General features: G+C 41.4%; 3 protein-coding genes across 8 annotated transcripts in view; 2 read left to right on the plus strand and 1 right to left on the minus strand.

The window, feature by feature from the left end:
• The first annotated feature begins 67 nt into the window (after positions 1-67).
• On the plus strand, positions 68-4,195 carry mthfd2 (methylenetetrahydrofolate dehydrogenase (NADP+ dependent) 2, methenyltetrahydrofolate cyclohydrolase). The gene is made up of 8 exons (XM_051421994.1): positions 68-250; positions 2,091-2,275; positions 2,398-2,520; positions 2,628-2,780; positions 2,870-2,977; positions 3,071-3,163; positions 3,262-3,387; positions 3,496-4,195. Exons 1-8 carry the CDS (start codon positions 171-173, stop codon positions 3,642-3,644), a joined length of 1,017 nt encoding a protein of 338 aa, XP_051277954.1. The 5' UTR covers positions 68-170; the 3' UTR covers positions 3,645-4,195.
• Positions 4,196-5,898: 1,703 nt separating this feature from the next.
• On the plus strand, positions 5,899-8,718 carry arl6ip4 (ADP-ribosylation factor-like 6 interacting protein 4). The gene is made up of 5 exons (XM_051423804.1): positions 5,899-6,153; positions 6,232-6,600; positions 7,463-7,580; positions 7,821-7,890; positions 7,969-8,718. The coding sequence occupies exons 1-5, from the start codon at positions 5,973-5,975 to the stop codon at positions 8,023-8,025; spliced, it is 795 nt and encodes a 264-aa protein (XP_051279764.1). The 5' UTR covers positions 5,899-5,972; the 3' UTR covers positions 8,026-8,718.
• Positions 8,719-8,811: 93 nt separating this feature from the next.
• LOC127376684 (membrane-associated phosphatidylinositol transfer protein 2) overlaps positions 8,812-18,652 on the minus strand; it is a 43,061-nt gene continuing 33,220 nt past the window's right edge. For 2 of the 6 annotated variants that reach the window (XM_051423794.1, XM_051423793.1), the window contains 11 exons: positions 17,902-18,054; positions 16,663-16,827; positions 15,510-15,800; positions 14,804-14,952; positions 14,574-14,690; positions 14,259-14,375; positions 14,018-14,166; positions 13,201-13,350; positions 12,921-13,101; positions 12,580-12,708; positions 8,812-12,423 (listed from right to left, as the gene is read on the minus strand). In XM_051423794.1, coding sequence (XP_051279754.1) covers positions 12,040-12,423; positions 12,580-12,708; positions 12,921-13,101; positions 13,201-13,350; positions 14,018-14,166; positions 14,259-14,375; positions 14,574-14,690; positions 14,804-14,952; positions 15,510-15,800; positions 16,663-16,827; positions 17,902-18,054 — 1,985 coding nt within the window. In that variant the 3' untranslated portion in view covers positions 8,812-12,039. The remainder of the gene's footprint in view (positions 12,424-12,579; positions 12,709-12,920; positions 13,102-13,200; positions 13,351-14,017; positions 14,167-14,258; positions 14,376-14,573; positions 14,691-14,803; positions 14,953-15,509; positions 15,801-16,662; positions 16,828-17,901; positions 18,055-18,652) is intronic. The other 4 variants (XM_051423795.1, XM_051423796.1, XM_051423797.1 and 1 more) reach the window with 4 other exon arrangements.

Raw genomic sequence — 18,652 nt, forward strand, 5'->3', positions numbered from 1 at the left:
GGATAACAGTGACGCAGGCGCCCTACGTAAAGGAAGGTTGGGGGGGGAGGGTCTTTAAATGCTCCTCTTCGCCTCCTCCTCCTCTGTCAGCCCGGGTTTGGTGGTTGTGGTGGTGTTTCGTAATCTACCGTCTCTCTTTCTCTCCTTCCTTTTCCTTTTCCCCGCTCATAATGGCAGCCGTCAGGACTCTCAGGAAACTGTGCCAACACTCCCAGCATCAAGTCTGTAAGCTGCACACGTCCGCCTCGAGGTGAGTGCGACCCCCCGGCTCTCAAATCTCATTTTAATGTGTGTGTGTGAGAATTTAATCCCACTTCACCGACATGCTCGGCGCTCTTCTCTTCAAACTGAGGAGATATGCAGACATGTTTTATATGTTTAGTCACTCGCCGGTCTTCTGTAATAGCGTGTGTTAGCGGATAAGGTCGTTTTTATTATAATTATGTGGGAGTTTGTTTGATGTATATTGAACTAAATGTCCTCGGTTGGTCTCATTTTGGAGCTGCGCCGCCTAGCGGTTTGCCGGTAACATTGCAGCGGGAGGGTGGCTGATGAAATCGTGTTCAGTGTTTGCATCCAGTGGCTTGGGGAGACAGGTCTCAGCTGGAGGCCGAGGTGTGCTTCTGCAAACAGGGGAAACATATGCATTAAGGACATTTTGTCCTGGTTGACACGCACGAAAATAGTAAAAAATAATAGGTTTTATATTGTTTGTGGGAGGACATGGCATCGTCCAGATGGCACATTTGCAGGAACCCCGTGCAGGTACTTATTGAAAACTTGCTGAGTGCAGCATGACTTAAATATATGTAATGAACTAATGTTGCACACACGCCTTAAAATCCAAAACCTCATGTGGCTGCACATGATCAGAAGCAAGCACAAGAGCACATTTAAAACCTATGGCATATTATGTAAGACCTATGGCCCCCCCCCCCACAAAACACACACACACACACACACATGCAACTTCACTTACACACAAACTCTTTACATTAAAGTGGAGATAGCAACAAGTAACTTTAATCAGATTAAAATATATAAAACAATAAAAAGAAAAACATAAAAAAAGACATGTCTCCTGTGAGGTGGGTCTCCCTTAAGATGGGCTACATAAAATGTACACACACATTTGAAAAGAGATTTTCTCCTCAGTAGATCATGTTTGTGTTTAAACTTTGAAGAGGTTAAAGAGCAGTGTGCCACCCTGCGATCTCGACACATTTTCCTCTGAGACCTGGTACACTGGCCCCATGGTCTAACCCCGTTTTACCCAAAGATGTGATACTTTTCTGCGACGGTTTTAATTAGTTTTGGCAGAATAAAAGGGTGGTTACATCACTGTTGATGGCTCATTACTCTTCAGTTATTAGCTACAGTTTGTTGTTATATAATTCATAACCATCCTGATGCTTTTGAAGTTTGGACAAAGCAGCAGAACATACCAACCCAGTTTGTATAATCATACAGTGGCATTTCCCCCCCCAGTTTTAACCATCAGGTCCCGCTGACTGCACTTAATTATAAAATCCTCTCCTTTGACTTATTTTCCTTGTTTCTACCAATTCAACACAATTGTGGGATTTATAATAGTAAACATATAACACGTAACACACGATACTGTAAGTACAATAAAAGTGCTCTTTGAGCATGTGGCTCTGTCAGGTGGAGACGTGCTGCGTCTAATTTTAGAGGCTGGAATTGGTGCTTGCTCAGGCCGAATGCTTGAGATTGATTACAGGTTTCTGGTATCAGAAGTCCTGTTCAACAGTAATAAAGGAGACCGTGTCCAGTAGATAAGTGATATTTGTACGATTTAGATTAGATTGTTGACTGTCGAGCTGGAAGAAATGTTCATTTTTATTTATTTATAAAGTGTAATTACTTGTTTGTGGTTTGTTCTCTTATTAATTAAGACCTTTTAAACTGTTAAACTTTGGCTCTGTGCACTTTGTTTGACAAGAGAATGATCTATTTACCCCCTTTTGTCTTCTTCTTAATAACAGCAGAATCTCAGCTTGTTAAAATATAAGTTATCGACTGTATGTCCAAACACTCAAGTGTTTTTTTAAATGTCAATCAATTTTCAGACAGGAGGCGGTGGTCATCTCAGGAAAGAAGCTAGCACGGCAGATTCGGGAGGAGGCCCGGGCTGACGTGGAGAAATGGGTTATCGCCGGCCACAGGAGACCCCATCTCAGTGTGGTTCTGGTGGGAGACAACCCAGCCAGTCACTCCTACGTCCTGAATAAGACACGAGCGGCAGCTGATGTTGGTAAGAAAATAACACCCACAGTCCTCATTTATTAAACACATTTATTCCACAATATAACAACAAAAGGAACAAATGCACGGCTGTGTTTTTTAAAGTTGTTTTCTCACTTCAACCTCCCACAGGAATCTCTAGTGAGACAATTCTCAAGCATTCAGACATCAGTGAGGAGGAGTTATTGGACTTGATCTATAAACTCAACACAGACCATCGTGTAGACGGCCTGCTGGTCCAGCTGCCTTTGCCAGGTACAGTGAAACAGTGGAATACACAGAGCATTTTATAAACTCACTCAGGTTCTTGAACAAAATGTTTGAGATCTACCTGACTGTAACTTGTCTCTGTTTCCTGACAGACCACATTGATGAGCGTGCAATCTGTAACGCAGTTGCCCCTACCAAGGACGTGGACGGCTTCCACGTAGTTAATGTGGGCCGTATGTGCCTGGATCAGTCCACCATGCTTCCTGCCACTCCCTGGGGAGTGATGGAAATCATTAAACGCACAGGTAACACGAGGAACTGCTTACTTCCTCCTAAGTTGAAACCCCGCTGAATGTACTGTCTGAATCTAATTATCGGAATACTTGTCTTTCAGGTATTCCTACTCTTGGGAAGAATGTTGTGGTTGCAGGACGCTCCAAGAATGTGGGCATGCCCATCGCCATGTTACTGCACACAGACGGCCGCCATGAAAGGCCTGGAGGTCGGTTATAGTGCACTTGAGTTTATCTGTGTGTACAAAGAGTGAGGGTTTATTTTTATATTTTATGAATACTGAATGTTATTTCTGTTGCAGGTGATGCCACAGTGACCATTTCTCACCGTTACACTCCTAAGGAGAAACTTCGCCAGCACACTAAAATCGCTGATATCATTGTGGCTGCTGCAGGTTTGTGACTGAACAGTTTAAATCTAATCTTTCTTTAGTAAATTCACGTTCTACTATTCTTTCTGTTGTCTAACTGTGTGTTTACTGATCTGTATCAGGAATTCCAAACCTAATCACTGCTGACATGATCAAAGAGGGAGCAGCCGTGATCGACGTCGGGATAAACCGAGTGCAGGACCCGGTCACTGGGAAGCACAGGCTGGTTGGAGATGTGGATTTTGAAGGTAAGGTTGTGACTGTGACTTATTTCTGCATCCTTGGTCTCGTGGGTTTTCGTAACAGCATACCTTTTTTTTTTATTTAATTTTTTTCTTCTTCTTATCTTCATTCAGGCGTGAGACAGAAGGCGGGCTTCATCACCCCTGTACCTGGAGGTGTGGGACCCATGACTGTGGCCATGCTTATGAAAAACACCATCAAAGCCGCTAAGAACGTTCTGCTGTATCCCCCAGAGAGGATCCGCATGGCGGCTGCGTCCTAATGGGGCGAAGAAAATCCCAGCAACGGTGACACATTCCGGCTCCCGCACACCGCCACCCCACCCGCCCTCAACACCGCCACCCCTCTCATTTTTTACTTGGAGCAACCTGAAGAGCTCCCCTTGCACACGGACTGGAAAGATGATAGCTTTAATGCTCTCTTCCTGGTGACATCTTTAACCTTCCCTAACTTCAAGTCCAGCCATGTTCTCGACTGTTACATTCACTCATGCAGCTGTGTGTTTTTATGTAACAGATATTTGCAGTATTTATCAGTTTTAAGGAATCTTGAAAGATTGTTTTTATTTATTGCTACAGTGACATAATATTTAAACCTGAATGGAGGCAGGTCACAGTATTAAACTAAGCTGGAAAGCAGTTGATGCAGAAGAATTGAAGCCTGTCGGTTGCATTTCTCTGCGTTAGTTTAGCCTTATGTACCAAGAGTGATAAGGGCTAACATCATCAGGAACAAGTATGTTTTATCAATATACAAGCTTTAAAGATTCACAATTGCCTTTGTAAAAACTTTGAAATAAATATTACAAATATGTTCTTGTGTCTTTTTCTTTTTACAGTGAATAAATGTGACCGTGATTTTCTACAGTATCATTCACATTAATGCCCTTCTTCCAAATATATCTCAATTCTCAGGCACTATTATTATAAGTAATTGCCTCTGAGCGTCAGTTTTAAATAACCGCTTATTCTTGCCTTCAACGTCTGATCCAACTTTCTGTAGTTGGCATGACAACAACAACACAGACCTCTATGAATAAATGGTCTCTTAACCAGATACAAACTGGGTCTCGATTTAAAAAAAAAAAAAATCATATCCTGAATGACAAACTGATTCTCTTTCAACCCCAATTATAAAAAGTTTCCCCACAATTATTGTACTCCACTCCTTTAACTCACTCACTCACTTTTATGTGACATGGAAGCAGGAGACGGGGACAAGAGACCTCAATGATTAGTGCAACCCTAAAACCTAATCAGGGTCAAATTCTCCCACAGAGACTTTCTTTCAGTTGTTGATCACCTCAGTGTCCTTGTTTAACCTGATGATAAGAAGCAGACGTGATTAACTCTCTTTCAGTATTGAGTGAGGTAACACAGTTTTATTGTGAAGAGCTTAGGGCAACAGGTGGAGAGTTTGTGTAGTTTCACTGAGTTTGTAGGTTTTTCTTTGGATGAGAGAAAATCTATTAGATGAGCCTGTGCAATCTGCTCCACTTGGACTTTAATTAATTAACTGCGTTATATATCAAAAGCAGAAAGAAGGGAATATTGCTGTTTGAAATCCCTTAAAACAAAGCAAAGTCTACTTGTGATCCCTCATTTATTATGTATTAGTTATGGTGTTGGTGTGTGGATGAGTTCTTGAGTAGTTTCACCAAAGAGTGATATTCACATTGTGTCATTTTAAGGATTTCTAATGAGTCCCGGAGGGTTGAAAGTATCCAGTATTTTACAATAAGAAAAGTAAAAACATTATACATAAATATATATTTTTATTCATTGATTCATCTTTCAGTTTATCTCCGTATTGGGAACCACTACACAGGATATAACAAAATGTACAATGAGCTCCACCTCAACCAACTCCAACTGTAAAATGTTAATGTATCTGTAATAATAATCCATTTAAATAACACCCTGGAGAATGAGTATGTTTACTTTTCATGCCTTAAGTACACTTTTGTAATTATTTTATTTGTATAGTGCTAATTCATATAAAAAGTTATTTCAGGACACTTTTCAAATAGACCGTACTTTTCTGATTATACTTTTATTTTTACTTGACATGATTATTACCTGTAACAGAGTACATTCACATTGTGGTCTTGACACTTTTATTACGTACTTCTGTTTTTACCAGTGGTGAAAGAAATACTCAAGAACAATTACAATGCAGAAATACTCTTTTACAAGTTAACATTCTGCATTTAAAATGTAACTTAAGTAAAAGTACAAAATGATTAATTATGCCCAATGGCCCATTTCAGAATAATGTCAATAAAGTTTTATCTCAACCTATAATTATACATTAGAATATATGTATTGATTTTATTTTGTATTAGTAATCTGAATCTGCAAAGTAACTAGGAACTAAAAACATCAAATAAATGTAGAGTGGTAAAAAGTAAATAGTACCAACTCCACTAAAGCACAAGTACCTCAAAATTGTGCTTCAGTACAGTCCTTGAGTAAATGTACTTGATTACTTTCCCTTCAAAAGTAGGAACTAGGAACCTTTATAGTGTGTACCCCGACGCCGGACGGAAGGAAATAGAAGACGAGCAACACAGTCGCTGCTGTGTCTCTTTATGTCGGGTTTTTATCGTCGTGTTGTCTCGGTGATGGACCGCAGCAGATCTCCGGACAGAGCTGGCGAGAAGAGGAAGAAACGACGACGGTCCTCTTCCTCGACCTCCTCCTCTTCATCCTCCTCCTCGTCTTCCTCATCCGGCAGCAGGAGCAGGAGCAGACCGTCGAAGAAGAGTCCAGGTTGGGCTGAAACGAGGTGAAAGCGATTAAAGTCTGTGAGATAAACTCTGTTCAGCTTCTCCTCTGTGTCTCCCCCAGGTGTGAAAACACAAACAAAGAAGCGTAGAAGAAGAAGCTCCTCTTCCTCCTCCTCTTCGTCGTCCACCTCTTCTTCTTCCTCCTCCTCCTCCTCGTCGTCCTCCTCCGGCTCGTCGAGCGAGGACAAGACGAAGAAGAAGAAGAAGAAGAGTAAAGCCAAGAAAAAGAAGTCTAAGAAGAAAAAGGCGAAGCTGAGGAAGCTGAAGAGGAGGAAGAAGAAGAAGAAGAAGAAGGAGGAGAAGCTACTGAAGAAGAAGAAGGAGAAGAAGAAAGTGGAGGTGGTGCAGCTGCCCGGTCCTCCGGTGGAGAAACCTCCATCTTGCCTGGAGGTGTGGCAGAGTGATGAAGGGGCAGTGGAGCTCGGACCTGGTGGGACATTTATTTATTATTTGATATCATTTTAAAAGTTTGATGTTTTGACTGTTGGTCGGATATTTAATTTAAAGGATGACGTCACCATGTGGATAAAAATAATAGTATCAATAAACTTTATTAGCTCTCCCTCTGCCAGGTCCAATGCAACTGCTCTGCCATGAAGTCAACTCCTGTGGTGCTCAGAAGGCCCAGTTTTGTTCACACTTTAATGGAGTTGTTGATTAAATTATATGTTTTAGCTTTGAGGTCATAGTTCAGTGATTATTTAGAGGTGTTTCTAATGTTCGGACACACTCGTATCATTTAATTTATCAACAAAAGCCTGAATATGATGAGCTTTGTAAAGAAAAGGCAGAGCAGTTGTAGATACCGGACTATTTAAAGGTTCCAGTTTGTAACATTTAGGAGGATCTAGTGGCAGAAATGGACTTTAATATTCACAGGTATGTTTGCATTAGTGTAAAATCACCTGAATATAATGTACAGATGCAGTGGGTCGCCTTGTTAGACCACCACGTTTCTACATTAGACCAGAACAGACGATTGTAGATAGAGCTGTTCGAGCAATTTGCAGTTAGCTGTAATCTGAAACTTTACCGCTAGATGTCACTAAATCCTAAACACTGGTCCTTTTTAAGGTCCCCAAATCACACTGAGGCAAAGATTATATAAAGTTCTCCTCATTCATTTCCAAGATTTCCCACAGTGGCCTAATGCAACCATTAAGAGACACTAAGAGGACAGGATTATATAAAGGATGTGGTGAAAGTGATGTATATTGTCTCCCAGTATGTATCATCATATCACCTAATATAAATATAAAAAGAAAATTACTTTTTTCCACTTTTCTCTGCAGTGATGACCGACGAACAGAAGGCCCGACTCTCCACTAAGAGACCCCTCACTAAAGAGGAGTATGAGGCCAGACAGAGCGTGATCCGCAGGGTGGTGGACCCTGAAACAGGACGCACCAGGTAAACCAGAGCTACAGAGTTTGTTCTACTAGTTTACAATATAACGTTTACCTGCTGAGGTGGAGTCTGTTCGGATTCACAGAATGATCAAACGCTCCACCGCCATCATTTAAATGTTATGATGTTGCCTTTAAATTGCATTTTAAGGTCCCCTCAGTTGAGTATTTACTTGCTTATCTCCTGTATTTTTATTTTATTTGAATGTTTTTATGCATTCTTAAAAAAAATCCTTTCTTCCAGATTGGTGAGAGGAGAAGGAGAGATCATAGAGGAGATCGTCAGCCGAGAAAAACATAAAGACATCAACAAGGTACGGGAGGACGTTTCAAGTATAATGTGAAATAATCGTTGAGTTAATCTAACCGTGAACATCCATTCATCCCCATAGCAAGCCACCAAGGGAGACGGGAACGCCTTCCAGAGGAAACTGGGAGTCAACAGGTAGAAGATTCCCTGAACTGCGTCAAGAAGCTGAATTTTTATATCGTGATTTCAAACAGTGACCTGTGATTGAACTGTTTATACTGGTGAAGGTACACAATGCCTGGGACGCGTACTGTAGCCGTACACTAGTGAGTTTAATCCAGGTGAAAGCCGGTTTCTCCTGTTGATTCGCCTTATTAAGTCCACGCTGATCACAAAGGAGATATAAACAGAAGCAGGTGAGTTGGTGAGCGACTCAGCTGAGATCTGCCATGGGAACTGTACACGAGGAAGACAAATAGTTTGCACATTCGATGCGTGTTTACACTGATTAGTGCTCATTTATTTTGTCCACGTTTTAAAGCGTATCAGTGAGTACATTTAAGGATCGACCCTGGATGGACTGCGAGTAAAGTTGTCAGTTTCCTGTTGTAGAGTTGTGACCATTCAAATGTTTTCTTAATTTGAAATTAACGATTTATAGTTAAAATCAAACATATTAAGAAGCTGATTTAATTGTTCAGTGTCCTGTTGGACTCTACAAACCCTATTTTTTAATTATTTTTTAATTTTGGCTACATACTCTACACCCACTCACTTCTCACCTTTACATCTCACATTTTGTTTCTTTTTGGTTCTCTGAAGAAATCTGCATTTGTGTGAACTGATCCCAGAAAAATAAACCGTTGGTGTGAACTGCAACAAATTTTCTGCATCTGAATAGTCTGAAGTCCATCCTTTGTCATCCAGCTGAACCATAATTCTTCATGACAATGTTAACATTTGGAGTGTGAAAAAAAGGCCCAAATTACTTGGTACTTCTTTATATGTTCTTTATACACTGTACATAAAAACACAAGGGAATGGATAAAATGAAGTTATCCAAAACCTACAAGATACACACCCTGTACAATGAAAATATTTATCAAGGTATGTGGTGTGTGTGTGTGTGTATATATATATATATATATATATATATACACAGCCTATGAATGCTAAGGAGCTGTGGCATTGCATTAACCCAGGGGACAAAGCTTCAGATGGTAATGGATTGCCTAATGTGGGTGGAATAGATTTCTCCTTTGTACATTTCCCTCAAATGAAAACAAGACAAAGCCTTTTTTTAAGAAAATATGGCCATTTCCTATTTCCACAAAGTAAAGTCTACATGAACAGTCTATCCTTTTTTCCATAAAGTCAATTCGGGAGTGAACAGCGTTCATTCAAGGCTGCCTCGCAAAACACAATGTAAGGCAGAAAAGGGAATTGTAAGGCCTCTGGTAATGTGTGTCTCAGTAGCATAATTGAAGCGATTGTCTGCCCAGAGGTATCCAAACTTAACCCCACCGCTTCGTCTTTACATTCTCTGGATTTTTAATATCCAGGTAAATCAGATCTCTGAGGAAGGGAATATGGTTGAGTAGTTGCCAACTTTAGATGAGTGCATTGTCATTTTTACTAGTTACTTTCAGTGTACAAACAGCCTTTCTTTAATCAGCAGCTTTTGAAAGAGTTGTATATATGGCTTCAAGCCAAATCTCTGAAATGGTCAAACTGCAGAGGGGACAGTAGTTACAGGAAGCTAGGAAACAGGAAAAAGGAAGTTATAGATACCTATGCATTGGGATGCACACTCAGTTTTCTACAAATTAAATCTACCCTGATTGTTAAAGGGGTGGACAAAATATTAGAAACACCTTTCATATAACACAATACAATTCAACAGCACCACAAACTACAGCCGCCAAAGTGACCAGTAAGTTGAACTTCTCTAAAACAGTTAAAACTAAAAGGTATTCCAGAAGGTATCTGGATCTGTTGCAGGACTGCATTGTTGTTAGTGGACCTAATGAACTGGCAACTGAGTGCTGACTTTTGAATGTGCTGAAAACATTAAAAACAAAGTCCACAGGATAAAACAACATATTAGGTCAGGCACACTTTCTTGTGCGAGATCTGTCCTATTTTTTAAAAACAAATGTTGCTCTGTGCGTTTGTTGAGTGCTACGATGTGCTCAGATTCCCTCTGCAATTTGACGCCTGTAGAATATGTGCCTGTTGAACTGATTGTCAATGCACTGTGACATTCACTCAGCACAGTCTGTTTGATCTTGTGGTGTGGTTGAGTAATATTGCACGGTTCCCCTTACATTTGAGCCCATAATTGGTCCATTGCAGTCAGCTCTGTATATGCCTATTAGAGGGACAAATAAACATCGTTTGAATGAATAAATCACAAACTTTTACCCATTTCAGAAACAAATGGCAAACAGCATAAAGAACTGTGTTCCTACTTCTGACAGCATATTGTACAGAATTTACAATTTTCAGATTATTCTTCCTCTAAAAGGCGCAGCAGAACAGAGAAAAGAGACCTTAACCTAAGGAGGATTATCTATGAGCACATTCAACGCCTCATTTACAGCTTAGGGATAACCAGAGAGAAGCCATATCCCAAATTTCCAAAATAGATAATAACAAACATACAATATATGACACAAGATATCAGTTCTGTTGATACAATTATGGTGATCTGCAAGGTAAAATAATAAAAATACAATACTGTGCCAGGCAAAGACCTCTTTGAGTTTGGCTGCCGCAACTTAAGTTTGAAGAAAAGAAAAAAAACAAAAACACAATATAGCTAAAATAATCATAAAACACATTTTGTTCACAAAATCAATACATTTTAAAATATCTATAATCTTAAATAACAATAATTATCATCATCAATCAATAAAGTGTATCCTGAATGAGGCGGTGTTTACCCCAAGAGTAAAGAAGACACTTAAAACTGGTCTTCAGTGGACCAGATACCAGATCTGCACTGTAATATAACAATTATGTACAAGCCTTGTTAAGGCATTCAACTACATACTTACACAATCTATTCCATTTTTTACACATTAGACCCTAATCATTTCCTTTCTCTTCATGTACAGCATATCATTCTATACTGTTTACTTTGGCACATTAACCGTACAGTAGTAGCAGTTTTTTCCCTAAAGCTGAGTCATACATTACTGGTTCAGGAGGGTACAGCAGCGCACTATGGTGAGATGTGGTGAAATACTATATAAAATCCCAGCAACAGTTTCAGCTGCAACCGTAGTTAAAGGGTAATCTCGCAGTTCGCTTCATGTGATACTCGGATGGTTCTTTGGTCTGAGGGACGACTAGAAAACAAACAAAACTGGACTGTATGGTTTGGTGAAACACTATCTAGTCATTGCTGTTTGTAAATGCTAGTAACAGATCAAATCATTTCTTGTTGGCTTACAGCACACCCAAACATTTTTATATGTTGATAACTGATGATGCTTTTCTTTAAAAAAAAATGCCAATTTCGGCCAAATGATTGTGTCTTTACCACACCAACAAAAGAAACCCATACAATCCAGTTTTATCCTATTCTTCGTCTGCTCCCAGACGTGAACATACCTTGATTATCCCATAAAAAGGACAAAAGCTTTAAAACTATTCTGCACAAAGTTGATCTCTATAGTAATTGTGCTTGCAGTGGCCACAGCAGTCAGTTACAGTGCAGTATCAGCACTTGGACCTGATACAGGCTGTCTGTAACCACTTTGTGTTGTTGCATGGGGGTGCTTGTATGTGTAACCGTCTCCGATCTAAAAGCCTTTTGTAAGAGGAAAAACTGACCTTGTATTCAAGACTGATAAATATTTACTAAACAGTAGAAACAGTCTGCATTCCTACAATATAAGCTATGTCTACTTGTGTGCATGTTCCCGTTTCAGGAAGATGCTTCTTGAAATGCCTGTTGAGTTGTGTGTGTTTTATAATAAATATAGCCATAGCCCCTGTCTATAAATATTGTGTGTGGAGTGTGACTGGCATTAGTTTTATAAAGAGTGGTTTTGTAGCACCTATTGTTTTCATTGTTATATTTACCCATCTGGTGCAAGCCAACTGTTTTTCACTCTTTGCATTTTATCTTTGTCATGAGTCTCTTCCTCAGCACTGTATTTTTAAGTCACTCTACCGAAGCTACTCTCACATCGTCTCCAGGATCTCATTTGGGGCTGAGGATGCCTGGGTCCAGCTTGGTGCTGCTGCTGCGGCCCCAACAGCTTGCTGTGATGCTCATGCTGCGCTGTGTTGCTCCCTGGCTGTGGCCATGAACGCATTCCAGCCGTTCCCGCTCCAGCCTCTCGCCGTCTGATTGGCTCTGTGTGCGCTCTGGTCTGTTGTGGATGTTGCCCGTTGGGGAGCTGGGGGCCGGCTGGGAGGAGATGGTGCGCAGCAGGTGGTTCCTCTTCCTCAGGAAGTCGCTGTTTGCACCCAAGCCGAAGCTGCCTTTACGTAGCACCATGCGTGCACTGCTGGACTTAGCTGGCCGAGAACGGTGGTTGTACTCCAGCTGGGACAAATGGGCCGCGTATCCCTCTGTGATGAACTGTTGAGAGGAACAGAGCAGAGACATATTGTAAACTGAAGAGAATATGGAGCATTTTTACATTTTGGTTCAGTTAACTGATATTTCTTTTAGTTAGTTGAACGAGTTGCAGTATTCAAACTGATCAGTATTAAATGTTAAATAATCAAATATTACCTGGCACTGGCTCTGCATCTTCTTGGAGGGTCTACCGACGATGTATATTTGTAAGGGAGGGAGGCCAATAGCGGTGTAGACAGAGATGTCTTTGGTTGATCCGTAGCCAGCGAAAATCTTCAGGTGAGCCTGAAATCAAATGGATAAGAGCACTGTTTGGCAATGTGCATTTTTCTTAACAACTGAGTTTATATTTCACTAATACCCTGTCAGCATTGTTGTTTTTATTTTCACATCTAAAACTGTATTCCTTTTTCATTCCACAAAGATCAGGACTACACATACACACATTACACTACTAAAACTGAACATAGACCCCCCCTCAATTCTCCCAGTCTGACCTCTGTCAGGGACTTGAGGAAGTTGGCCTTGTGTCTGAGCGGGTCGTGGACCAGGCCGTCGCAGAAGGAGACAATGCCATGAGGGAAGTTGTGCTGAGACAACCAAGCCACAACCCGCTGCTTCTGCATGTCTGGTCTTCCTGTCACATAGATGATCAAAAAGCCTAAATCCTGCCAGTGCCTGCAAGGAGGAGGATACAGGAGAACAAAGACATAACTAACAACTCTACACGCTAACGTGCTTCAGTCTGAAAGAGAAAACAGAAGAGCCGCTAGGTACCTGACAACATCCACGGCTCCTGCCCGCACTTTGGGATCACTGCCCATGATTGACACACTGGCAGCAAATGACCCGTCAATGCTGAATACCACAAACTCTGTGCCACGTGGAATAACTGTCAGGTAGCTGTCTGCAAATGTGTGGTCGCCCCTGGACAATGAAAAGAACAACAAGAGAGTAAGAAAACATGGGAAACAAAGATAATCTGAGATTTCTCAGATAGCATGGTTCATATTCAACAAATATATGGCTGAACTCTATTTAGCTGCTCTGGTTTCTGGGTCCTGGTATTGTTCATGTTGGCTCACTCTCACACTGTCATGGCTTTGTGGAACAGAGCCATCATTAATGTTATAGTGTACTACAGGGATGAGTCCTAAAACCTGGAAATGAATTAGCATTTTTGCACATCCAGTTCCCTGAACTCAAACTTTACAGCCTTGTTGTGTTTATAATTGCGCTCTTACAAATTATTCTATCTGAAAAGTTCCAACTTGTTGATTTTAATTACACTTTTTAATGACAAGTTCGACATTTAGTGATGGTGACCGCATTTACACTTAAAAAAATCATTAAAGTGGTTAATCTGTGAAGATAAGTATCATAAAACTTTATTTGTCGCAGAGCTTATTTTCTGCAAAAATCAAAGTCCAAAGGGAAAATCCCATGGCTGTGTGTCGAAGGAACCAGGGCGATGCTACCTTCCTGGTTGGCCTACAAAAATACGTCAGCACTCTATTAGTAGCAACTGTGACTTCCTAGAAGTCAAAATGTCCGCTGTGAAAATGGCCTACTGAAAAGGTAAAACTAATCTCACCTGACAACCATTTTGACTGGGTAGACTCCAATGCCCAGGCGTTTGTCCTCTGGGATGACAAAAGACACACGGCCGCTGCTGTTGGTCACTTCTGTGCTGAAGTACACCCATTCTCCTGATGGAGGCTGGGTCATGATGTGGAGGTCAACCTGCACAGGATTACACAACCTTGAGCACAAATTACACAAGCACTTCTAACAGCAGCTGATGTTCGCGCTTGTGATGGAAAATGAGAGATCACCTTCTCCCCGGCCAAAGTGACCATGTCCAGAGGGCCGTACATGAAGCGACCCGTCATGACCTGCTGGGAGTCTTCTGTGAACACTGCGTCATTTACACGGTGGTTGGCTGTCACGTTCTGTCAAAGGAGTGAAAGAAACATACATGCTGAAATGTAGTTTTGTCCATTTCATTAAACAAAAGTAGTTTATTCGGATGTTTTTTCTTTGTACAATGAGATTGATGGATGAGCATAAGGTCCAAGACAAAGAAGTAATTCAGGATTGTGTGAGTCACTAAAGTCCCTCGACACAGCTTTTGGAGATCTGATGCCTACCCTGATCTTCACATGAGTCCTCTTGCGGAGCCACTTCTCTCTGGGTTTGGAGGGCGTGAATTCAGACACTTCTTTCCCATCCAGCTCCAGGATACTAGAGTTTTCATGCCTCATGACCTACGGGAGACATTTCAATGACTCATCCTCAGAGTCTCTGAAGAGGACTCATAACATGCTGGTCCCACATTAACAAGCCATAAAGAGTGGTGCGTATGCTAATGTTGACTCACCTGTCTAAGAAGAAAAGACACAACATCAGTGGACTCCCAGTATGATGCGTGGAAGAGGTGTGGTAAAGCCACAGTGGGGAAAGCTGTCAGAGCATCGGGGCAGTAGAGGGCAAAGTCCAGCCGCTTTGTACCCCACCAACGCGCTGCCACTGCGATGGGAATGGAGTGAATAGGGAGCAGATATGTAAGTTGAAACTGTAAGAATCAGCGTGAGGTATGTGATGCCACGCAAAGGTGAAACACCCCTGAAGCTAAATTTAAAAAAAGACTATTTCAGTCTTAAACCATAATTATCACCGATCCCAGCAGTTCTTCAGCTAAAAGAAGGAAATCAAGAGTTTATAATTGTTATTAACAGAAAAATCAAGCGCTGAAATTCAAGTGCAGAAGGAAGAAAAAGATTGTTAGAACTGATACATGATTATATGAGCAATTGAAAATGGCTTTTCATGTTAGTATGGGTGTAAAAAAAAGATGATTGATTTTAGAAAGAAGAGGCAAGGTCTGGATTTATACATTATTGAAGTGATCGATTTGAATCTGTACGAATAAATTCTGAAAGAATAAAAGTAAAGGGAAGAAAACAAAAGAGGCTTTCTGAAAGAGCAGCATTGAGTTTTGGGGGTTTGACACAGTATAGAACAGCGCACAGAAAAGAGCTGTAGCCTCACGTTGATTTCAGGAGTCCCCTCCCTTAGAATAATACCTTGCTCCACTTCAGCTTGGGAGTCCAGTGAGACCAGATCAGATATAGCACAGTCCAGCCCAGCTGACAGGCAGTTCTCGTACTGGCCAATGGGACTTAGACCTTCACTAGTCTCTGCCTCACCGTCCAGCTCTGCCACTAGATCTGCATCACGAGATCCTGTGGCCTGGCCAGTCACTGCTTTCTTACGGGACTTAGGAGGACTTTTCAGGAAGAATTTGTTTTGTGATGATAGGGCAAGTTGGGACAAAAGGCTGAACTTTTTGTATTGGTTATTTTGGCACGATTTTGCTATGGGGAGAAAACAAAGAGAAAGGAATCATATGAAAAATGGTTGCAATGGTTGGTATGTGACAGTTTATGACAGTTCAAACAGTATGAAGAGTGATGTTGGTATGCATCCGGTATCAGTAAGCTGCTTTAAACAGAACTGTGAATGTCAAAGCTGAAAAACAATTGTTAGTGCAGTAACAGTCAGAAGGTCAGGGTGATGCTGTTGAGCGACCTCTGTTGCTCTGGTGTCATATTTTGTTTGTGTGTATCTCCAGGGTTGTACTGTAGGCACTAAAACAGCAGTGTACAGAACAATAACGTGAGGTAACAAAAGTGAAATAGGGAGGGGGGGGGCTTTGGAGGACAATCTCACATAAAACACAACAGAATACTGGTCATCTCAGCAAACATTGCACTAGGGAGTGGACAATGCAGGAATGGCTGAGGGAGGCAGGTGTCTACATGCATTGCAACATTAGATAAATGCAGCACTCGTTCATTGCATTTACATTTAGACAGTGGATAAGAGTAAGACAGACAGTGAAAAGTGGCTCTAAACTTGCACTTCTTCAGGACTTTGCTTGCTCATCAAGAGATAGAGAAAAAACTTGGGGGGGGGGGGAGCAGCGGGGTGTATTCATGTCTATCTGGCTTACTAGACGGCTCCAGCTGGAGTGCAGGGTGTGTGTAAAGTCAGAGTAACGGGGTTGAGAGAGAGAAGATAAAGGAGGAGAGTCGGAAAAAGGAACAGAAAGACAGAAATGCAGAGAAAAGTTAGACTGAAAGAAAGAAGAGAAAGGTGGAGAATAACTGGACCAGTGTTTGTGTGAGTGGAAGGAAGAGAGAGAGAGAGAGGCTTGTTGGTGTTGAGAACACTTACTGTTGGCTATGTTGGTGGCAGTGTAACTGTCTGCCATTCCTGAGACCTGGCTCGCAATGCTGACCTCACTGGCCCTCCGCTGGCCCCGGGAGAGGGGGCCCGTTACGGGGGATGAGGGGTACGAACTGTCCATGAAGACACCACCATGAGACTGAACAACATCCGCTATTGAGCCGAAACAAGGAGATCCCATTAGACAGAGACACAGGTAAGGGGGAACTCACAGTGATGAGGGAGAGGGAGACGTGGATTAGGGATGGCAGGAGAGAAATGTGACGGCAGGCACCATGGTTTCAGAGGACATGTGAAACCAAAAGGCGGCCAAATGGCGGCCAAGGTCAGATTCCTTTAACCAAACGAGTGGAAACACAGGCTTATGAGTACATAAAACACTTAGTGTATGTAAAATCACAAAAATCCACATCTGTTTCAGTCACACCCATGTGTTGATATCTCTTCCAGAGGTGATTTTTTTTCTCTATTGAGAAAATAATATGTTAAAGTCTTTTGTCTTTGTAGACATAATGAAATAGTGCTGGAGATTTTATAAAATCAAATGACCTCTGACCATTATCACAAGGAGAAGGATAGGGAACACTATATTCAGAATGTATAGCTAGAGCTCCACATACAGTACACTACGCAAACACAACATCACAAGCAGCACAATCTTCACATTAAAACATCTCTGAAATTCAGACAATAGAAATACCCTCTGTTGACATCAATAATCTTATATTATGTAAATGATGCAGACACAATAAAACCCAGCTTAAAAACCACAGCACAAACACAAATGCTTGTGTCCTCCAAACACTGAACGTGACATGAATATGTGATTATGGCAACGACAAAAAGTAACACCACAAGAGATGCTTATCAGATTTTCCAAAGTATTTCCATAGCAAGTTGTAACAATTTCATACTACTTCTATGTCCAACCAGAAATGGTGGCCAAGAATTCAACCAGGAAATAAAACGGTTCATTGAAAGTAATTTAGATAGAAGATGCAGCATATATACTGGTCTATCAGTGTATCTTTATCTGGATTTATCAGAAATATGACTGCAGCTCTTGACTCTTAAAACAACAGCAATGGGAATACTCAGAAAGGACACATTGTAGGAATAAATCTGAGCATCTTGGACGTGACAGCAATAAGAATGGAACGAACAGACCAAGGAAACACAGTGAATGGGGGTGAGGACAGATGCAGGTGAATGGGAGAGGCTACACACACTCCATAGTGGCGGGTGTGGCTTTGAGGTAGCCCTCCTGCCAGTTTAGCACAGGCACAGGGATGCAGGTCTCACTGATGGTCTCCTGACAGCGAAAGGACAGGGGAGTCCCGCTGTCAAGTAGCAGCTGAGTGTTGCTCTGGACTGTCTCCACTACAGAGGGAGGTGGAGGGGCAGAAGGGGCAGAGGTCAGGGGGGAGGAGGTTTGGAGGTAGAGAGCCACGTACGCAGATATGGGGACAGGAGGCCGAGAGAGGAAGAAAGAAAGAAGACAAGGAAGACACAAAAACATATGAAGCAAGAACAACTGAACATGAGACAAGACAGCAGAGTCAAGCCCTTAGTCGAGCCCACTTCTTTCAGTCATATAAATGTTGCATAACACTAATCTCAGATTGTCAATGTCCTAGTCAATCAAGTCATAAAAAATCTTTTGCACTTTCTTAACTCAGAATTATCTTGAATTTGTCTTCAAAGCTTTATCAGTACTGAAAACTTGTGTGTGTGTTACACAAGGCTGACCTGAGGATAATAAGTTCATTTGATAAAAACTAACTTTGAGGACTCTGACACAACAAAACCCTAGTCTGAAGCCCTAAAATATCTTGTACAGCTTATTAAACCTTATGTTGCTTGCTGATAACCCCCACAAAAAAATCTCTCTGCTCATTAGATACCATACTCATTTCTATGTCGTTTTTCTTCATACATAGATGTTTGTATGCTCTAAGGGTTACTCCACTATAATGAC

Source organism: Dicentrarchus labrax, unplaced genomic scaffold, assembly GCF_905237075.1.
Source record: "Dicentrarchus labrax unplaced genomic scaffold, dlabrax2021, whole genome shotgun sequence".
Lineage (NCBI taxonomy): Eukaryota > Metazoa > Chordata > Actinopteri > Moronidae > Dicentrarchus > Dicentrarchus labrax.

Excerpts from the sequence above, each read along its gene's own strand:
- mthfd2 (XM_051421994.1), top strand. The coding sequence starts at position 171 with ATGGCAGCCGTCAGGACTCTCAGGAAACTGTGCCAACACTCCCAGCAT. Across the intron at positions 251-2,090 it reads CTGCACACGTCCGCCTCGAG|ACAGGAGGCGGTGGTCATCT; the intron begins GTGAGTGCGACC and ends ATCAATTTTCAG. Across the intron at positions 2,978-3,070 it reads CCGCCATGAAAGGCCTGGAG|GTGATGCCACAGTGACCATT; the intron begins GTCGGTTATAGT and ends TTTCTGTTGCAG.
- arl6ip4 (XM_051423804.1), top strand. The coding sequence starts at position 5,973 with ATGTCGGGTTTTTATCGTCGTGTTGTCTCGGTGATGGACCGCAGCAGA. Across the intron at positions 6,154-6,231 it reads ACCGTCGAAGAAGAGTCCAG|GTGTGAAAACACAAACAAAG; the intron begins GTTGGGCTGAAA and ends TGTCTCCCCCAG. Across the intron at positions 7,891-7,968 it reads AACATAAAGACATCAACAAG|CAAGCCACCAAGGGAGACGG; the intron begins GTACGGGAGGAC and ends TCATCCCCATAG.